At 36.7% G+C, this 20000-nt stretch overlaps 1 protein-coding gene across 13 annotated transcripts in view; it reads left to right on the plus strand.

The window, feature by feature from the left end:
- Positions 1-672: 672 nt before the first annotated feature.
- R3HDM1 (R3H domain containing 1) overlaps positions 673-20000 on the plus strand; it is an 82538-nt gene continuing 63210 nt past the window's right edge. For 8 of the 13 annotated variants that reach the window (XM_031678606.2, XM_031678610.2, XM_015243366.3 and 5 more), the window contains exons 1-4: positions 673-808; positions 2280-2490; positions 17603-17644; positions 18112-18201. In XM_031678606.2, the coding sequence (XP_031534466.2) occupies positions 2320-2490; positions 17603-17644; positions 18112-18201 (303 nt within the window). In that variant the 5' untranslated portion in view covers positions 673-808; positions 2280-2319. Of the gene's footprint in view, positions 809-1588; positions 1708-2279; positions 2491-17602; positions 17645-18111; positions 18202-20000 lie in introns of those variants that run through there. The other 5 variants (XM_072960877.1, XM_031678620.2, XM_072960873.1 and 2 more) reach the window with 4 other exon arrangements.

The following is a 20000-nucleotide window of genomic DNA, read 5'->3' on the forward strand; positions in this document are numbered from 1 at the left end:
AATGAAACTGACTTTAAAAGCAGATGACACTGAGAGAATTTTGGCATTAATCTTTCAGATGTCTTTAAAAATAGTCATTCCGCCCTTTATAGACATTAGCTTTTAACAATGTGCGTTTCCTTGAAAATGTTAAATGGCTTATTATAGCTTTTGTTCTTTTGTACTTTTAAAAATCTAGAGTGAGATTATTATTCAGAATTACAGTCTTAACTCCATACAGTTGTAGCTCTGGAAGAAAACTCTACAAATCTTAGTTCTTGGAGTCAAGTGTTCCTGGTTCTGATCTTTGGCAAACCTTTTTACCCATACCTATAAAATGAACATAGTATTTCTCTTATTAACACTGACCACATACTCGGTTCTTCTTGCTTTCTTCTGCCTTCTGCTTTTACTGCTAAACTCTCTAGGTGGCCTCATGACTTAATTCAGGCTCACAAAACCAATGCACACTAGGATTGGTTGTAACTAAGTGTTCTGATTCTTGTTTAGGACAAGAAGATGATAAAATCAACAGTGGTATTTTTAGTTTTCAAATTACCGTGTACTGTTCATTTCCCTTGGCTATTGTGTTAAAATGTTTTCTTTTGTTTTAATTTTAGGCCACTGAACGGTATGATATATTTGATCCAAGACAGTCCGTTTCAGTCCAGGAATCTACAGTGGTGACAAGGACATGGGACTCCTTCTGCCAGATTCCAGATGGTTCAAGACAATTGACATCCTGGCTGACAACTGTGAAAAAGAACCTTGGATTATTTTATTTCATTTTTGTGGGACACCACAATCCCAAATCCATAGGATACATCAGGTAACCTCTCTTGTCAGCTGAGAAAAGCACATCCCTTTTTCTCTCAAAATCTTACATGTAAACAGCAAGGAGCCAGACTACTTTAAGTAACTCCCTCCCTCTTAGTAACCTTACTGTTTTGAGAGTGAACCACTTAACTTAGGTATGGATGAAATTAAGGAAGACTTTAAAGAAAAAACCTTTTCAGATATATTTATGGCTTCTTGAAATCTATTTAAATATTTAATTGCAAAATATTCTTTTCTGGAAAAGAACTCTTCAGTTTTCCATATAGAAAAAAAACAAGTTCTACTGGGTTTTTTTCCTCTCAAGATCTTGTTATGAAATTTTCAGAGATACAGAGAAATTGAAAGAATTTTACAGTAAACAGCTGTAGGGGTTATAGCACCCCTACATCCTGTCATTGACATTTTCTCATACTTGCTTTGACCTGAACCTGTCCATCTGTATCCATCCCTCTACCTATCCATCAGGTCATCTCAGTTTTTGGATGCATTTGAAATAAGTTGTTTTTGTTCTCGCTACACACACACACACAAAATTCAATCATGTGAAATAATGGATTGTGTTAATCATTCCACAACATATATGTGTATCAAATCATCCCATTAGTACACCTTAAGCTTACATGTTGCTATGTATCAGTTATATCTCAGTAAGGCTAGAAAAAAGCAACAAGTCATTTACATCAAGTTCTGCTCTTCAGGTTCATCTTTCTCACATGTCCTAAAATGACAGCTTTCTCTGATACATCCCTACTTGGCATCCAGTGTAAAGTCCCCACTGATGTCTTAAACTCACTAAACGTATACAACATATCGGCGTCTTGTGTATTTAATCTCCTGGGGAGTCCATATACTAGAGCTTCCTGTCGTATGTGTTGTTTCACCCTGAATCACGTAAGTCAGGAGAGTTTCCAATGCTTGATTCATAATGCTGAACAGAGTTATTAATGCCGACTCACAACTGTGTTTTGTATAGAATGTTGCTGTTTATTTTGTAAGTTTCTTCTTTTTGAAATGGCAGGTTAATTTAAGAAATTTGAGATTTTAGGAATCTAGGTGAAAGCTGTAACAGGAAAATATTTTTTTCACAGGATAATACTCATACTACCCCTTCAGAGAAAAAGATTTCTAATGGCATCTAAATATACATTTATAACTCTCCAGCCATTACCTTTCATCTCAGTAGGGCTCATTCCTCAGTGTTTCTTAAGAACTTTAACAAGTGGTATGTGCATCAAAATCACCTCATATACCCTTATTAGCCCTTATCTCATTGTATTATGAATTTTTGTTTTAGTTTGAGTGTACCGCTAAACTGTATTCTCCTCAGACACAGGAATTTTGCTTCTATCTGTGTATATTTAACAGTATTTTTGGAACATAAAAGACACTTAAAGGCATTGTACACTTACTGAATGTAAGAAATGCTTCAAACTGAATTAAATCTTTTTTTCTTGCTTGCTAAGGCTTCAAGTTCCCTGTAGAATTCTAAAATAACCTTTGCTAATGAGGATGTCTGATACTGTTACTGTAAAAAATGAAACTGAAACAATGAAGGATTTGGAGGCAGAAGTGAAAGATACAACCAGAGTTGAAAATCTTATCAAATCAGAAAACTATGGGAAGATTTTGGCAGAGAAGAATGAACGTTGTATTGACAACAATATTGATTTGCAGGTAAACAGGATTTTTTTCTGGCTTCAGATATTAAATATTCCATATATAATTATATTTTTCATAAAAATTTCACTTTCAGAATTCTAAAATGGTAAGTTGACCCTTTGGGACATGCCTACCAGCTGTGTTTTGAGTCATCTGAATTAGCCTGTTGAATCTAGCTCTTTGATTTGCTTGTATCACCTAATATAATTCTTTTTATTTGTATGTGGCCAATATGTTTTTTTATTGGCTTTCTACTTTTTCATTCCACTCTGCACCTAACTGTTAGTGTGAGAGTTCAAAATTTAACTGAAGATTATAGGAGAGAAAAATAGAGAGGTTGAAACTGAAGGAGTTCTGTGCTAGGGGAAGCAGACAGTTAACATAACAGAGAAAAGAGGTTGGTGGGGGGAAAAAGATCACTTGAGGCTTTTGATGCTACACATATAGGATAATTTAGAAGTAGCCATTGAGAAGGCTTTTAATTCCAGGAATAGATGGAAATTGATGAGTTGGTTAACAGATTCAAGATAGGTAAAAATTGTTTGAAGTAGTACTTACAGTGTTCGCTTCTAAGTGTTCCTTTTGCCTATTGCTATACAACAGATGATTGCAAAACAAAGGGCTAATAATTTTTAAACAACGTTTTATTTTTAATATTTCATATGAGTCAGGAAATGGAACAAGGGCTTGGCTGAATGAATCTTCTCTTCTACAAGGCATTAGAAGAGATCCCTCACTAGTATTTAAATGGCAGATGGGCTGGCTTGGAAGATCCACAACTGTTTCACTCACATGTCTGGCCCTTTGGTGGGAATGGCTGGAATATAGGCTCAGCTGGACCTGGGAGTAGTCCTGTGGTCCCCCCAGCACAGTAGGCTCAAGCAGTCAGGCTTATTATGTAGAAGCTCAGGGGTTCCAAGAGCCAAGCAAAGCTGCAAGGTTTCTTTTGACCTAGGCTCAGAATTCTCAGAATGTCATTTCCACTGTTGTCTTTTGATGACGCATGTCAGTAAACCCAGCCCAGATTCAAGGGAATGGGCATTAGACCCCGCCTCCTAGTAGGAGGGAACTTTAATCTACCACAAAATGTTGTCTTAAAATACTGTTTAACATTTCTGTTTTAGTTTAGCCCTATGAATAAAGAATTCTATTTCTGGAGAAACAGTCTATCATTCTTTCTACATTCTAAGGATCTTGAGGGCTACATGCCAAAGCTTGAACCTTTTTTTTTTCCTTAGAGTAAGTAAAGAAGGTTCTTTTAAAGGTTGTTTGATTTCTTCATCCAATCAAAAACGTTATTCTTCATTATGTGCCAGAAATGTATTCAAAAATGATAGCAACTCGTGTAGCAATAAAAAGCATTTAGGCCCCACTAATTAAGTATACTCAAGTGGTAATTATCTAAGAAATTTGGAGGAATAACATAATTCTTCTAGTCATTTTTAGTAATAGCATTTAAAAAAAAAAAAACTGGCGTACCTGCAATCAGTACACGCAGTGATGGCAGCATGCCAGCATCCTGATTGGATCAGAGAAAAGGCCAAAATTCCATTGCATTTGTAATTGAAATAGTAAAAGATTTCCTTTTAGTCTCTTTTCTGCACCTAATGTTCACTCTTCCAGGTCATGTTTATCAACAAGCAACTGATTTGGATTATGGCATACCTTGGAGTTATTGCGGATTTGTTTCCAGACCATTGCAGTAAAGCAAATACCGTGATAAAGCGAGTCATGCAAATTTTTTCATTTCCCAGCACATATAAAAGTTATGTTTACACTATGCTGTAGTCCATTAAGTTTGCAATAGCATTATGTCTAAAAAATGGTCTGCATGCCTTAATTTGAAAAATTCTTTATTGCTAAAAAATGCTAACCGTTATCTCAGCCTTCAGCAAGCCGTAATCTTTTTGCTGGTGTGGGGTCTTGCCTCAGTGTTGATGCTGCTGACTGATCCGGGTGGTGGTTGCTGAAGGTTGGAGTGGTTGTAACAGTTTCTTTAAATAAGACAACAACAAAGTTTGCAGCATTGATTGACTCATCCTTCCGTAAACAGTTTCTGCTGTGCTGTCTGATATCATTTTACCCACAGTAGAACTTTCAAAATTAGTCAGTCTTCTCAAGCCCTACCACGCTTTATCAAGTAAAGTTATGTCATACTCTAAATCTTTTGTCATCATTTCGACAGTTTTCACAGAATCTGCACCAGGAGTAGATTCTGTCTCAAGAAACCACTTTCTTTACTCATCCATTAGAAGCAACTCCTCATCCATTAAAGGTCTATTATAAGACTGCAGCAACTCAGTCATATCTTCATGCTCCACGTCTAATTCTAGTTCTTTTGCTATTTCCACCACATCTGTAGTTACTTCTCCCACTGAACTCTTAAACCCCTCAAAGTCATCCATGAGCATTGGAGTCAAACTTTTTCCAAATTCCTGTTAATGTTGATACTTTGACCTCTTCTCATGAATCACCAGTGTTTTTAATGGCATCTAGAATTGTGACTCTTTCCAGAATGCTTTCAGTTTACTTTGCCCACATCCATCAGAGGAATCACTATCTGTGGCAGCTATAGTCTTACAAAATGTATTTCTTAAGTAATAAGACTTGAAAGTTGAAATTACTCTGTGAACCGTGGGCTGCAGAATGGATGTTGTGTTAGTTAGCAGGCATGAAAACAACATGAATCCCATTGTCCATCTCCATCAGAGCTCTTGGGTGACCAAGTGCTTTGCTAATGAGCAGTAGTATTTTGAAAGGAATATTTTTTTTGAAAGGAATTTTTTTTTTTTAGCAGTAGGTCTCAACATTAAATTTGAATATTTAAAACCCACTTAAAATGCCATGTTGTAAACTGATGTACTGTCATCCAGGCTTTGTTGTCCCATTTATAGAGCACAGGCGGAGTAGATTTGGCATAATTCTGAAGAGCCCTAGGATTTTCAGAGTGGTAAATGAGCATTGGCTTTAACCTAAAGTCATCAGCTACATCAGCCCATAAGAAGAGAGTCAGCATGGCTTTTGAAACTTTGAACCCAGGCATTGACTTCTCTCTAGCTGTGGAGTTCCTAGATAACATCTTCTTCCAACAGAAGGCTGTTTGGTGTACATTGAAAATCTGTTGCTTAGCATAGCCAACTCCATTAACTATCTGAGGTAGATTTTCTGGAAAACTTGCTGTAGCTTCTACATCAGCACTGGCTGCTTCACTTTGCAGTTTTCTGTTGTGGAGATGGCTTCTTTCCTTAAACCTCATGAACCAACCTCTGCTGGCTTTAACCTTCTGCAGCTTCCTCACCTCTCTCAATCATAGAATTGAAGAGAGTTGGGGCCTTGCTTGGAATTCGGCTTTGACTTAAGGGAATGTTGTGGCTGGTTTGATCGTCTGTCTAGACTACTCAAACTTCCTTCATGTCAGCAGTAAGATAATTTCACTACTTTGCTATCATTCATGTATCCACAGGAGTAACATTTTAAATTTTCTTCAAGAACTTTTCCTTTGCTTTCACAGCTTAGCTAATTGTTTGGCACAAGAGGGCTAGCTTTCAGCCTACCTCAGCTTTTGACATGCCTTCCTCACTAAGTTTGAGCATTTCTAACTTTTTATTTAAACTGAGAGATATGCCACTCTTCTTTCACTTGAACACTTAGAGGCCATTGTAAGGTCATTTTTTGGCCTAAATTCAATATTGTTATGTCTCAGGGAATAGCATGGTTCAAGGAAAAGGAGACAGGAATGGCTGGTTGGTGGAGCAGTCACAACACACATATTTATTGGTTAAGTCTGCCATCTTGTATGGACATGGTTCGAGGCGCCCCAAAACAATTTTAATATAAACATCAAAGATCACTGATTGTGGATCACCATAAGAAATATAATAATAATGACAAAGTTTGAAATGTTAGGAGGATTACCAAAATGTGACACAGAGACACAAAGTGAGAAAACACTGTTGGAAAAATGGTGCTTATAGACTTGCTTGACATGGTTTCCACAGACCTTCAATTTGTAAAGATGCAATATCTGCAAAATGCAGTAAAACAAGGTATGCCTGTAATGCATTTCTTGCCTTGTCTGTTGTGTTGCCCTTGGCAAAAGCACAAAAACATTCTAATGACCACCATTGAATCACAGACCAATTGTTCATATTATAGGAAAACTGCATACATTCTCCAAACACCCACTGAAAATCTCTTCCATGCCAAGGAAATAGAGTAGTAAGCAAAAATGGGCCTGGTCTCTGGCATCATGTTCCATGTAGCATGGTGACTATAAAGATTGGGAGGAAGAACAAAGAGAATATGAACATTTGTTTTATGTAATCCATCGAATGCTATGCTCATTGTTTATTCAAATGTTTACTAAGAATTTACTATATGTGGCTATATTTACTCTGCTTGGAGATTTTGAGATCCAAGATGCCTCCATGTAAGGTGTCTGGCAAGAGGCTTTCAGTCGAACACACACAGGAAAGAGGTTTAAGTAATGAAAGTTAGGAATGGAAGTAGATAAAACTAGAAAAATTTTATGTTTTTGCCTAATGTAAAATAAAGTCAACTGTTGTAAGCATGAACAGGAACAGAGTGTCTTATTAAAAATAATCTGATTAATAGAGTTACCTTTTAATATAGAGTTAGCTATTATAAGATGCCCTTTTTCTAAAATACTACTAGACATTTCATCTTCCTTTGATACCTCTAAGAATACTGTCAGAAGGTTTAATTTTAGATAGCAACTATTAGTTTTATTCAAATTTAGAGGTATGTGCCAATTAATATAGGTCTCCTATTGAGAATTTTGAATTAACCAATATATTTTCTACTTTACTCTATCATTCTAAAAGTCGGCTACCATGAATATAATTTATGTCTGTTGTCTTGCTTCAGCATTAAATTAAAAATAATTTCATCAAACTGGAGAGAGACCAGCAGACATTACACATCCCCTTGAATGGTTCCCAGCAGATATTATCTCATAGAACCCCTTGACCATTTCTTGTATAGATAATTTTGCTTGTGTGATTCTGTCTTCAAAAATGTTAGTTCTCATTTTAATTGTTTTACTTTGGACTATAATCTTTTATAGAAGTTTTATTATTACTTTCTTAAGAATTCTTCAGAGCTAATTTGAGCAGTCTGTGTGCATTAATGTCAAGAAGTTAACTTCCCCCTGTAATCGCTGTGGAATTGTTCTGAATTGTTGACTATGGGCCCAAATAGTTGTGCAAAAGGTTTTTGCTTAGTAATTTTCCTATTGCTACACACTATTTCCATTACAAATCATAAGTTATTTGTTGGACTTTGTGTGATTATTCAATATTTGGACTGTTGGGATGGTAAGGTATCAGGTTTCTAAATCCAGGAAATTTTTAATTTGTTGGACTACTACTAATCTTTAACATGGGATAAATGGAGGGCAAAGTGTTTTGATTTCCTTTGTATAACTTATTTTGTCCTCTCATTTAATACGAAGGGTAACTATAAAGAGGAGTCTTTGTTTAATCTTGTGCCTTTGGATGTTAAATCCTGTGCCTTTTCACCTAAAGTGTTAAATGGTTTTAAACAGATTAGTGATTGGGAGTGGTTTGTCGGTTTGTTGATGTTTTTTTAAAAGTCCACTCTTTCAGCTAAGAATACTTTGTTGTTTTCTGTTATTCCAGTGTAAATATCAACCTGGTCCTGTTCTTACTGTTTCTGTCTTTTAGCTAGACATTTAACACTTTAACTCAAGAGGTCCAAGATATTTGCTTTTTCTCAGAGGTAGACTTTCTAGATTAAATTTAGGTAAATTAGGTAATTTGTGTTGATTTGCGTCATTTATTTGAACTGGAAAATTAGGAATCTTGTGCTCTAAGGTTCAGACTCAACTTTCTCATGCTTTTACAACTGTATCTTTGTACTTCACAAATGTTTTGTCTAGGGTGTTCATCTGTGTATATGTATATGCATACACAATCCAAAACATATTTTGGAGCAGTTCAAGTAGTGATCCCTCTTCTCACAAACTATTTTTTGAGTAGTACGATGGCTAGTCCAAATTGTGTTGGTAACCGTTGTGGAGGAAATGAAAGAACTGATTTTCGTTAACAAGGAGGCCTTATATACTCAAGTGCATGAACGTATATGAGTGAATTTTCTGACATATATGACATATACGATTGAATTTCTATATACAGAACCAGCTGAAGTAGTTGTTTAGTATATTCTCAGTTTCTGTAGCAAGTCCTTTGATAATTAAGATGAGACTTTTATATTTTGTATTCCCCAGGTTAGTGCCAGTGTATTTCTTTAAAAAAGAGAGAATGGGGCAAGTAAGGGGCAAGAAGCAATGGCAATCTATAATAAGGTTATCAGAAAAACTCAGGGTGCAGACTACACTTTTCCAACAGTGAGGTTAACAAGCATCAAATTCCTAAATTGATGAAACATGTGAAGAAGTTTCTATTTAAAGGGTTCAGTAAAAACTCTGTATAAAATCATACAAATCTTAATTATTTTTCCCTATTTGTCAAAGATAAAAAGGCTTTATTTAATGCACCTGCTACATAGTTAGAGCCCAGCAAATGATAGATATTATTAATAATGATATTAATAATCATCATCAGGGCAGTAAATTAAAAAACAGCCTATGTTTATTGTACTGTTACATCTTAACCATATATTATTGAGTCTCTAAGCTAGGAGCTAGTGGCTTTGACAGTGTATTGATACAGTTTCAAACTGAAATTCTATTACAGATGTTTTATATTCTGCACCCACTTATTAGTAATTCCTGTCCTATACCATAGTATCAAACAATGCAAATTATAAATTGTTGTCTTTATCCTTAATCCTTTTAAATTCTAATTTAATTAGCATCTTTCTGGAGTAGTAAAAGTCTGTTAAAGGAGCTGCCAGATTTTTACTGTGACAATGAAATTTTGTTCAAAGTGAAAAGCAAACAATAGAGAAAAATCAGTGAAACCAAAAGTTGGTCCTTGAAAAAAAATAACAAGCCTTTAGCTAGATTGACTCAGATAAAAAGAGAGAAGAGTCAAATTACTAAAATAAAAAATGAAAGTAGGGACATTACTATCAATTCTATAAAATAAAAAGGATTAAAAGAGGGTTCTATGAACAGTTGTACACAAGCAGATTGGATAATCTAATGAAATAGATGAATTTCTAGAAACACAAAACCTGTCAAGACTAAATCACAAGCAGAAAATCTGAATGAAATGTATAACTAATAAGGAGTTTAAATAAAAAAGCCTTGGACCTGATGAATTCTGCCAGGTATTTGAAGAAGAACTAACACCAGTCATTCTCAAACATTTACCAAAAAATTAAAGAGAAGGGAGTACTTCTAACTCATTTTTATATGTATCCAGTATTACCTTGATACCAGAGTAGACAAGGACACTAAGAAAAAACTGCAGACCAATATCCCTTTTGACCACTCATGTAAAAATCTTCAACAAAATAATAGCAAACTGAATTCAGCAACATATTAGAAGAATTTTACTATGTTACCAAGTGGGGGTTATTCCAGAAATGCAAGGATGGTTCAACATATGAAGATCAATCAGTGCAATACACCATATTAACTGAATGAAGAGGAGGAAACCTGATCATCTCACTTGATGCAGAAAAAACATTTCATAAAACTCAGCAATCTTTTACAGTTTTTTGTCTTTACATTCATAAAACTGGGAATAAAAAGAAACTATGTCAACAAAATAAAAGTTGTATATGAAAATCCCACATTAAACTTCATAGTTAGTGGTAAAACACTGAGATCTTTTCCTCTAAGACTAAGACCAAGGCAAAGATGCCTGCTTTTACCACTTTTATTCAAAATGACACTGGAAACTTTAGCCAGAACAATGAGGCAAGAAAAAGAAATAAAAGGCATCCAAACTGGAAAGGAAGAAGTCAAATTTATCTCTGTTTGAAGATGACATGATCTTATATGTATACAGCCGTAAAGATTACACATATACACACATAAACAACCTGTTAGAACTAATAAACAAATTCAAGTAAAGTAGCAGGACACAAAGTCAACATAAAAATCAGTTGCATTCCTATACACTAACAGTGAACATTCTGAAAATAAAATTACAAAAGCTATTCCACTTACAGTAACAGTAAAAAGAAATACTTCAGAATTAATCAAGAAGATGAAAGACTTGTATAATGAAAACTACAAAACATTGCTGAAAGAAATTAAAGATGACATATCTGAATTGAAACACATCCTGTGTTTATAGATTGGAAGACTTAATATTGTTAAAATGTCACTTCTACCCAAAGTGATATACAGATTCAGTGCAATCCCTATCAAAATCCAAATGACATTTTTGCAGCAATAGAAAACCCCATCCTAAAATTCATATGGAATCTCAAAGGACCCAGAATAGAAAAAAAATTCTTGAAAAGGAACAAAACTAGAGGAGTCACACTTCATGGTTTCAAAACTTACCGCAAAGCTACAGTCATCAAAACCATGTGGTACTGACATAAAGACACATAGACCAATGGAATAGAATAGAGACCCCATAAATAAATCTTTGCATATATGAGCAAGTGATTTTTGATGAGAGTGGCAAGATCATGGAGAAAGGACAGCCTTTTCAAAAATAGTGCTAGGAAAACAAGATATCCATATGCAAAAGAATAAAGATGGACCCTTACCTTACGCCATATACAAAAATTAACACAAAATGGATCAAAGACCTAAAGGTAAGAGCTATAAAACTATGAAACTTTTAGAAGATACATAGAGGGGAAGCCTAATGACACTGGATTTGGCAGTGATTTCTTAGATCCAACACCAAAGGGGCCGATGAAGGGGATTCTCAGTCTCCAGCCCACCTCCAAGACACCCCAGTGTCCAGGGGTGCCTGCTGTAAACTGCACACCCAAGAGGGAAGGGGCCATAGAGCTCGAGCTGCCAGACCCATTCAAAGTGGACAACTTTAAGGAGGGCAAAAGGCAAAGACTACAAAACCACAAAACAGATTGAAGAAGGTATGGGGTGAGACTGCCAAGATTCTGCTTCTCAGGAAGCTCCCAGGTTGTGCCAGTATTGCCCATTGACAGGTCTGTGGGCAGTACTTTGAACAGAGGATATAAGACCTAAGAGAAAATCAACAACACTGATGAAGGAAAACAACCATTAAGCTGTACAAGATACTCTAATCAAATGATTAGTGAAACCAGACTCCCTTCCCCTTGAGCCTCTTTCAGGACCACAGCCCCCCCTATGATGTGCAGAGCAGAAAGATGCAGCCCAGTGCAGTTATATGCTGATCCTGTCCCCGCAGACAATGGGAGACTGGGCCAGTTTGCTTTTACCAGAAAAGGAGTGTGGTATTTACTAGAAAAGAGTTAATGCTGGGCTCTAAGGCAAGACTGCTTATCAGTGGGCTCCTGGTGCCACATCCAGCCCTGAGAACTGACCATGTGTGTTTGGGCTCAAGATTTCCATTTGAAAACCACAGACATCTGTGGAGGTTATCATTACCACCACCATCCTTCATGAACCTCAGGGAGAGGTACCCTATGTTAATCCCATCTGATAACATTTTTCCCCAAAAGATCCCGAATTGACAAGAGAAGCTCAGGGTTGTGACCAGCCATTTTGGACTTTGATTCATAGAGCTCAGAGTCACAGCTCAAAGTTGACCTGAGCAGTCCTTCCATTTTCCAGAGACCTACACCCGTGAAAATGAATTGTTGGCATCACCTGGAGAGCCAGTGGCACAGCTGGGACTTACTCCTAGCCTTCTACCTTTGCGTGCTTTTTCTGAAGCACTGTGCTGCCTCCATCATGACCTTTCCAAGCCTCATTTGGGCCCAGCTACCCTAAAAGCAGCATCTGTGTTTCAGTACATTTTACAGTGAACTCATGCTCTTTTTGTTGAGTCTTAGAGATGTTACAGTGTTTGCTGAAATGGGGACACTCTAAGGAGCAACTCTGTCTGGAACTGACTTGCTTTTTAATTTGAGAATTGGCTAATGAGAGTCAGATAAGTCAGCCAGGTTGATCTCAAGGTGGATAGGTTTGAAAGGGTGAAGTGAAATCACACACACACACACACACAGACACACACACACACAGATAAACCACCAGTTGGCTCAGGAAGTTACTCCGTATCTATCAAGCTGGTAGGGGGAGACTATGGACACATGACTCTTGCTTTATCTTGATTCATGCCATAAGAAGCTTTCCTTAGCTGAAAGCTATCATGGAGGCTTATTCCAGGATGGCTAATTGAGATTAGCAGTATATTGACTGTGAGTTTTCCAGAAATGTTGTAAGTCACTTGAAGACCATCTTGCAGTATGCTCTGAACCACCTGGCTTTACTTGCTGAGAGGCTGTGCTAGTCTGTTAAAGGTGCTGGCACAGATGACTCCACGCTGGTCAGGATTGTGGTCCCCCGAAGTGAGATTGCTCTTGTACAAAATAAAACACATGTTCAGTAGATGTATCAGAAGACCCTGGGCACGGTAGTTGCAAATGACATGAGTGGAGACTACCAAAGGCTTCTTCTGACCATTGTGGACCAGTCGTGTTACTGAACCAAATTTGGGTCTGCTTGCCCTCATGCAGTAAAGGTAATCAACTGACACGGGTTTGTGGTGAAGGAAAGTGCAGCATTCATTGCAGGGCACCAAGCACGGAGTCCAGGGCAGCTAGTGCTTAAAAGGTCCGAGCTCCCCAAAGGCTTTCAGGGAAGGACAGGGGCAGGGGGGAGGGGTTGTGGGGTGAGGGACAAGTTTATGGACATTCTTCTGATTGGTTGGTGGTAAGATCATTGAGAGTCAATCTCATCAACCTTCTTGTGAACCTTCCAACTAATTCAACCTTCCAACTAATGTGGTGTCTACATGCTTGTTGTAACTGCCCTGCATGCAGCAGTGTCAACCATCACCTAATCAAAACAGCTTTTTAGTAAAGACTGGGTCAGGATAATTTACTTGGTTTGCACACGTGGCTGTTGCCTTAATTCCAATTTTTTTTCTCTATATACAATCAATGTAAAGCCATATCACAATAATGTAGTAATAATGCAGTGTTTATAAAATATAATTTTTGTTGCTTTTATTGTAATCAGAATACCAAATGGAGAAAAAAATCACAACAGTCTCTGAAAAAAAGGATAGAGGGAGAAAACAAAGGACAGAGCCTTTACAACATCAGATTTGGCAATAGTTTCTTGGATGTGACACCAAAGGCAAAAGTAACAAGAAGAAAAATAGACAAATTGTACTGAATGAGAATTTTTAAATTTTGTGCAGTAAGAGACTACCAACAGAGTCAATAGGCAACCCAAAGACTAGAAGAAAATAGTGACAAGTCATACCTCTCATAAGAAATTAATAACTGAGATATATAGAAAACTCTTAGAACACCACAAAAAACCGAACAACTTGATTAAAAAATGGAAAAAGGGCTTGAATGGACATTTTTCCGAAGAAGATATATAAATGGCCGATAAGTACATAAAAAGCTGCTTAACATCACTAATCACTAGGGAAAAGCAAATAAAAACTGTGATGAGATACTACTTCACACAATTAGGAACGACTACTATCAAAAAGTAGAAAACAAGTGTTGGCAAGGATGTGGAGAAACTGTAACCCGTGAACACTGCTGGTGGGAATTTAAAATGATACAGCCACTGTGGAAAATAGGCTAGCATTTCCTCAGAAAATTAAAAATACAATTACTATATGATCTAGCAGTTACATTTCTAGATATATACCATGAGAACTGAAAGCTGGATTTTGAAGAGATATTTGTACACCCATGTTCACAACAGCATTGATCACAACAGTTAAAACATGGAGTCAGCCCAGATGCGTCCATAGATGAGCAAAATGTGGCATATACATGCGATGAAATAACATGCAGCCTTAAAAAGGAAGGAAATTCTTTAATATGCTACTACATGGATGAACCTTGAGGTCATTATACTAAAGAGAATATGCCAGTCACAAAAAGACTATTTAGAGCAGTCAGAATCACAGAGACAGAAAATAGAATGGTGGCTGCTAGGGTTTGGAAGGAGAGGAGAATGGGGAGTTAGTTATGTTTAATAGGTACAGAGTTTCAGTTTTACAAGATGAAGAGTTACAGATATGGATAGTGATGATGGTGGTACAACGTGATGAATGTATTTAATCGTGCTGAACTACACACTTAAAATAGTAAGGTGATAAATTTTATTTTATGTGTATTTTCCACGATAAAAAAAAATTGGGGTAGAAAAATGAAATGCATGCTTTAAGTAATAAAATCCATCTGGGGAGGTGGTAATTAGGTATTTATTTATTTTAATGGAGGTACTGGGGATTGAACCCAGGACTTCATGCACGCTAAGCATTCACTCTACCATTGAGCACTGAGCTATACCCTCCACCCATAAAATCCGTTTTAAAAATAATTTATTCCTATTTAAAGCTAAACTTGTTTTCTCTGCTTTGTTGTTGTGTGTGCATGTGTACGTGGCAGATTTTCTGGTATATATTTTATAATTTCAGTTCTTTGCTATTTGAAATGAAATAATAAGAGATTTTTATGAGTAATGCCACTTGGGCAGTTTATAGTTTACTTACGTAGTAGTGTGTTAGTTTTTTATTGCTTTATAGAGTATTACCACAAATGTAGAGGCTTCAAACAACACCTAATTTCAACTCACAGTTCTGTAGATTAGAAGTTAGGTTGGACTCAGCTGAGTTCTCTGTTTTGGGTTTCTCAAGGCTGAAATAAAGGTGTCGACCAGGCTAGGCCCTTATTGGAAGACTCTGGGGAAGAATTTGCTTCCAGGCTCATTCTGAAAGCAACAGCAACTCAGTTCTTTGCAGCTGAAGGCCGCTGATTGTTAGCCAAGGGCCACTCTGCTCCAAGAGGCTGCCTGGCGTCCTCCCTGCAAAGCCCGCAGGAGTGTGTCAGGTCCTTCTCACCCTTTGAATCTGACTTGCCTTTCTGCTCCCAGTGGAAGAATACTCTAGGCTTTTAAAGGGCCCACTTGATTGGGCCCAGCTGCATTATCTCTGTATCTTAAGATCAGCTGACTCTGTAAAATCCCTTCATAGCCTCATTTAGATTGGTGTTTGACTAAGTTGCCAGAGGATGGGAATGTTAGGAGGCCTTCTTTAGAATTCTGTCTGCCTCCAGTAGTATTTGATTCCCAACAAGATCTTTTGTATAGGTGTGTGACGTAAAGTACACTGGACTAAGATTCTGAAGGTCTTGGGTTCCGTTTGACTATTTACTAACTCCATTCCTGAGCAGCAAGGCTCTTGAGACCAGCAACAGTGTCTTGTTCATCTTTATAGGCCTGGTGCTTAGCACAGTCTGGTGTATAGCAGGAACTCAGGACATTTTAAATGAAGTCACACTGTGATAATTTTAACTCTCTGTGGATTTTAAGAAATCTTTCTTCATCAAAGTCTTCATTTAAATTAAAACTGAGGTGGTTAATGCATGCATAAGTCTATGGAAATTCTATACCATTACTACAGGGACAATGTATAGCATGCCCAAAGCCCTTTTTTAAATTGACCCTTTCAATGAACCTTTTCAACAACCTAGAGAATTAATACAAATAGTATGGACTTTTATACAGATAAAAGGAAACTGAAATAACTTGACCAGGGTCACCTACTAATAAAAAGCAAAGCCAGAAATCAAATTCTATCCTTGTGCATTTTTAAAGAGAAAATACTGTGCCCTTGATACTTAGAAGTGTAAGGGATTAAAGCAGAGGATGAGAGTACATTTTAAAATCTTTTCTCTTCTGCTGCCTTATAAATCATTTAGTCATGTGCATTTTGCTGGCATTCATCTGTTGATTTTCTCCCACTTTTTTTCCTGTAAGCCCTTACTCTGTGTAGCATAACCCCTTTTAATTCTATTTTTAGATGTGCAGTTAGAAGTCCGCTTTAAACGATTAAACAAATGAGTAAACAGAAACAAGAGGTACCAACATGTAGGAGCTCTCTTAGGCAGTACTGCCATGTGCGTGCATGCGTGCATACTTGCCATTTTCTCTGCTGCAAGAAACAGAAAGTCTTTTTCTTTTTTTTCCTCCTGTTTCCTTTTGTTTTTGTTACTGCTGATTTGTAGTATGGATAATCCAGGGTCAAATCCGAAGAGTACAGTGCTTCTTATCTCAAGAACTTTGGGCTCAAACCGGGGGGCAGGACACACTGGTACTGTAGGCTCTCGTTTTTGTTGGTTCTACAAGGACGGTTTTTTTTGGATGTTAGAATGAAATGGTGGCTTTTTTTCATATGTGAAGCATACTAATCTAGGTAATAAGGACGTTATCTGTTTTACGTTTGGTACCAAACTGGCTCCCTGGTTTTAATGAGTATAAATGATAGGTTTGGGGTTGGGGTTAGAGAGAGAAATTTTCCCTCTTTCCACCTCCTAATCTATCTGGCTCTGGTTCAGTTACTTCAGCTGCTTTCCCAAACCAAAGCCTGATACCACAAACTACAGCTACCTGCCCCAGTGCGTTCCCCCATCGTGTGACTGATGATCTGGCATTTGTACTGAACATGCATTGGGACACTGCCCACTTTTCACGTCTGCTTCGTTGCCTTACCCTAGACCAGGCAAATAGAATTCCATTACTAATAAACTGGTGGTGTGCTATGAAGTGCTGAAAGTTCTCAGTGGAGAGGTGGTTGTACTCTGACTCTGCATTTGAAACATTCGCCTTAGTAAGTTTGGAACTTTGCTGAGCACAGCTTCTTAAAATTCCTCAAGTTTTTTGTGGGTTTTTCCCCCCAACCTTGGCTACAGTGTAATATGTTATAGAATACCAAAGAAGTGTATTTTATTTTGCTACTGTCTAAGAAATTACCTTATAAATTCTTTTTAGTTCATTTAACACAGGAACTGTGGCTACTTGCTCACTTAAAAGAACGTGCCAACCCACAGAAGGATTTTATAGGATCTTTTGCAAGTGTGCTCCTGGGAGGAATTTTTTACTTGAAACCAACTTGGATTTCTTCATTTCCGATTCTTTGTACAGTTAGTGTCTCTTTGGTGTAGGATTATGAATTAAGAACCAAACTTTCTGTTTCAGTGTGAAATTTAATACAAATCTTTCTTGTGTATTCAGCGGCCATTGCAGTCATTTGGACAGACAGGAAAAAGGTCTAAGGTATAGTAAATATTTTGTGCTGGCATGCCAAGGGCCTTCCTTCATGCTTGATGATTCTTTGTTTTCACATAGCGCTGCATTCAGTTTAGTTTTGTCATATTTTGTTTGGGGCAGAAAGCTTATTTTGTTTTATTTGGGGTTTTTGTCTTGCCTAGTCGCTTTTGTGCATTGCTTTTATATCTTTAATGGTTCTTTCTCTATAGAGAAAATGGCTTTCTCACCATTTATTGGGTTTTGAAATTGGAATTATTCCCATTCCTGCTATTGCTGTTATTTTAAAAACTGCAATTATTGTTTTCCCTCATAACAAAAGGTTTTAGTGGTATTTAATGATACATATAACTTGCGCATTTCACCTCCGTCTATACCTGGCAGAAGCTATAAAGAAACTTAATGAACTCTAGGGGGCTTTTGGATATGCCCTAGGTTTGTGAAATGTAGTGTTAATTTTAAATACTTTTCTTTAGTCAAGCTCAAAGTTAAAGCTAGTTCGGAGCCTTGCAGTATGTGAAGAATCTCCACCACCCCCTACAGCAGAGATATCACAGGAGAACCAGGTAAAAAAAACACTAAACAAAACAGAACAAAATGATTCTTTAAAGATATGGTGGAACAACCTGCTTCCAGGAGAGTGTTTTCTCATAAGGTTAAATAAAAGTTGTATATGCATGTCTGTGTGTTATGTCTGTTTTTACTGAGTGAAACTTCTAATACTTGCCACCCAAGATACAGATGAGAAGTTGGAAAAACCTTGTTACTTCAGTCTAAGGCGTTAAGTGCAATGATTTCTCTCTGGAAAAACTCAAGGATCATATAACTCACTAAGAATATGACTTCAAGGGAGTTATACGTTATTATGGAAAAGTTGGAAAATATTTAAAAAAAATAATTCCAGTTAATGTAATTGTGATGAAATTTGCCCTTTTGATGTTGGCTTTTAGAAATTTGTTGACCACTGCTTGCGTGTGATGAGGAGGCTACACAAGTCTTCCACTTGATATGCTGTTTTACTTAACCTGAATGCAGGGTGAAGCCAGTTTTCATATTGGTTTGTCTCTAATTGTTATCTAAACACTTCTAATTCCTCTTTTGTCTATGCTTGTAAAATACAGAACTGCTGAGTTTCAAGCAAATAGTTCAGCTTGCTTTTTATATTATTTTTAGTGCTTTGACTTTACTTTTCTGTGACTCTATGACAGATTGACCTTTATCTTTTGTTATACTTGGACATTTACGTGTTTTGGGTCCTCTACCAATGTTTATCACTATGATTAACTTCAGCTGTCTGTGGATTGTTCCACTTTTTTGAGTAACTTAAAGTCCCCCATATCCCAACAATTAGTTTCCAAAAAATTGAGGCAATTTTGTGATGAAGAGACATGACTGAAAAAAGGGGAAAAGGACAAAAAGCCATGACAGGTTATATGTTCCTTTTTTTTATGCCAGTTGTACATTTGTTGATTCATAAAGACTGTTGTGCTTTGTCTTGATTTAAAAGATGATGCCTCAAAAGCCTACTATTAGATACTGAAGATAGTTGTCACATATTTAGAGTATGTTCTGTGTTTAAAAAGCGCTGCAACTCTTTGTTTCAAATTATAAGAAAAGGAAGGTTTTTAATATTTATTGTCAATGAAAAATACTTAAAATTAGTTTCCTTTGAAATTTGCTCAAGTGTCAGAAACGTAGGGCTCAAATTTTACTTGTGATTTTTATTTAGAATTTGACTATATAAATAGAAGATAGCTGTACGTATTTATTCTATAAAATAGATTTTTCTTGCAATAAAATAGCAGGTTTTCTAGCAAAAAGCAGAAAAGAGATATAGTCACCATATTTTACTAAGAACCATTGCCCAGACAACGTTTTTAGATGTTAACCTTTGGCTTTTGCATGGTTGTTGGCAAGACTGAAGAATTATGATACACTCTGAAAAAACTCAAAATATTTTTTTGCAATAACATTAAAAAGTTTTGTAGAAGTCAGAGTAGAGAATACACCTGCTCAGGGTGGAGCAGTGGGCAGTGTAATGTTTTTTGAAAATTCATTTCTTTACTCTGTTAACCAGAATGTTGCACCATCTTAACCTCCTGGAATAAATAGTCCAAGGAAACTGAGGAAATGGAAGGATCAGATATTCGTAAGATTGTTAACCCAGATGAAGTGCCTTCTTTTTTGAGAAAAACTGTTATCAAACATGATCTTTGGTTGTATTTGTACATTTTACCTATCTGAAAATTTTTTCGGGAGGTGGAATGGGGGAGAGGGTTCTTAGAATGCTACATAAATTTGGCTAGTGAAAATTAATGAGCAAAAAGTATCAAGAGTATATCTGTTGTATATTAATGTAGATATT

This window comes from Vicugna pacos, chromosome 5 (genome assembly GCF_048564905.1).
Source record: "Vicugna pacos chromosome 5, VicPac4, whole genome shotgun sequence".
Lineage (NCBI taxonomy): Eukaryota > Metazoa > Chordata > Mammalia > Artiodactyla > Camelidae > Vicugna > Vicugna pacos.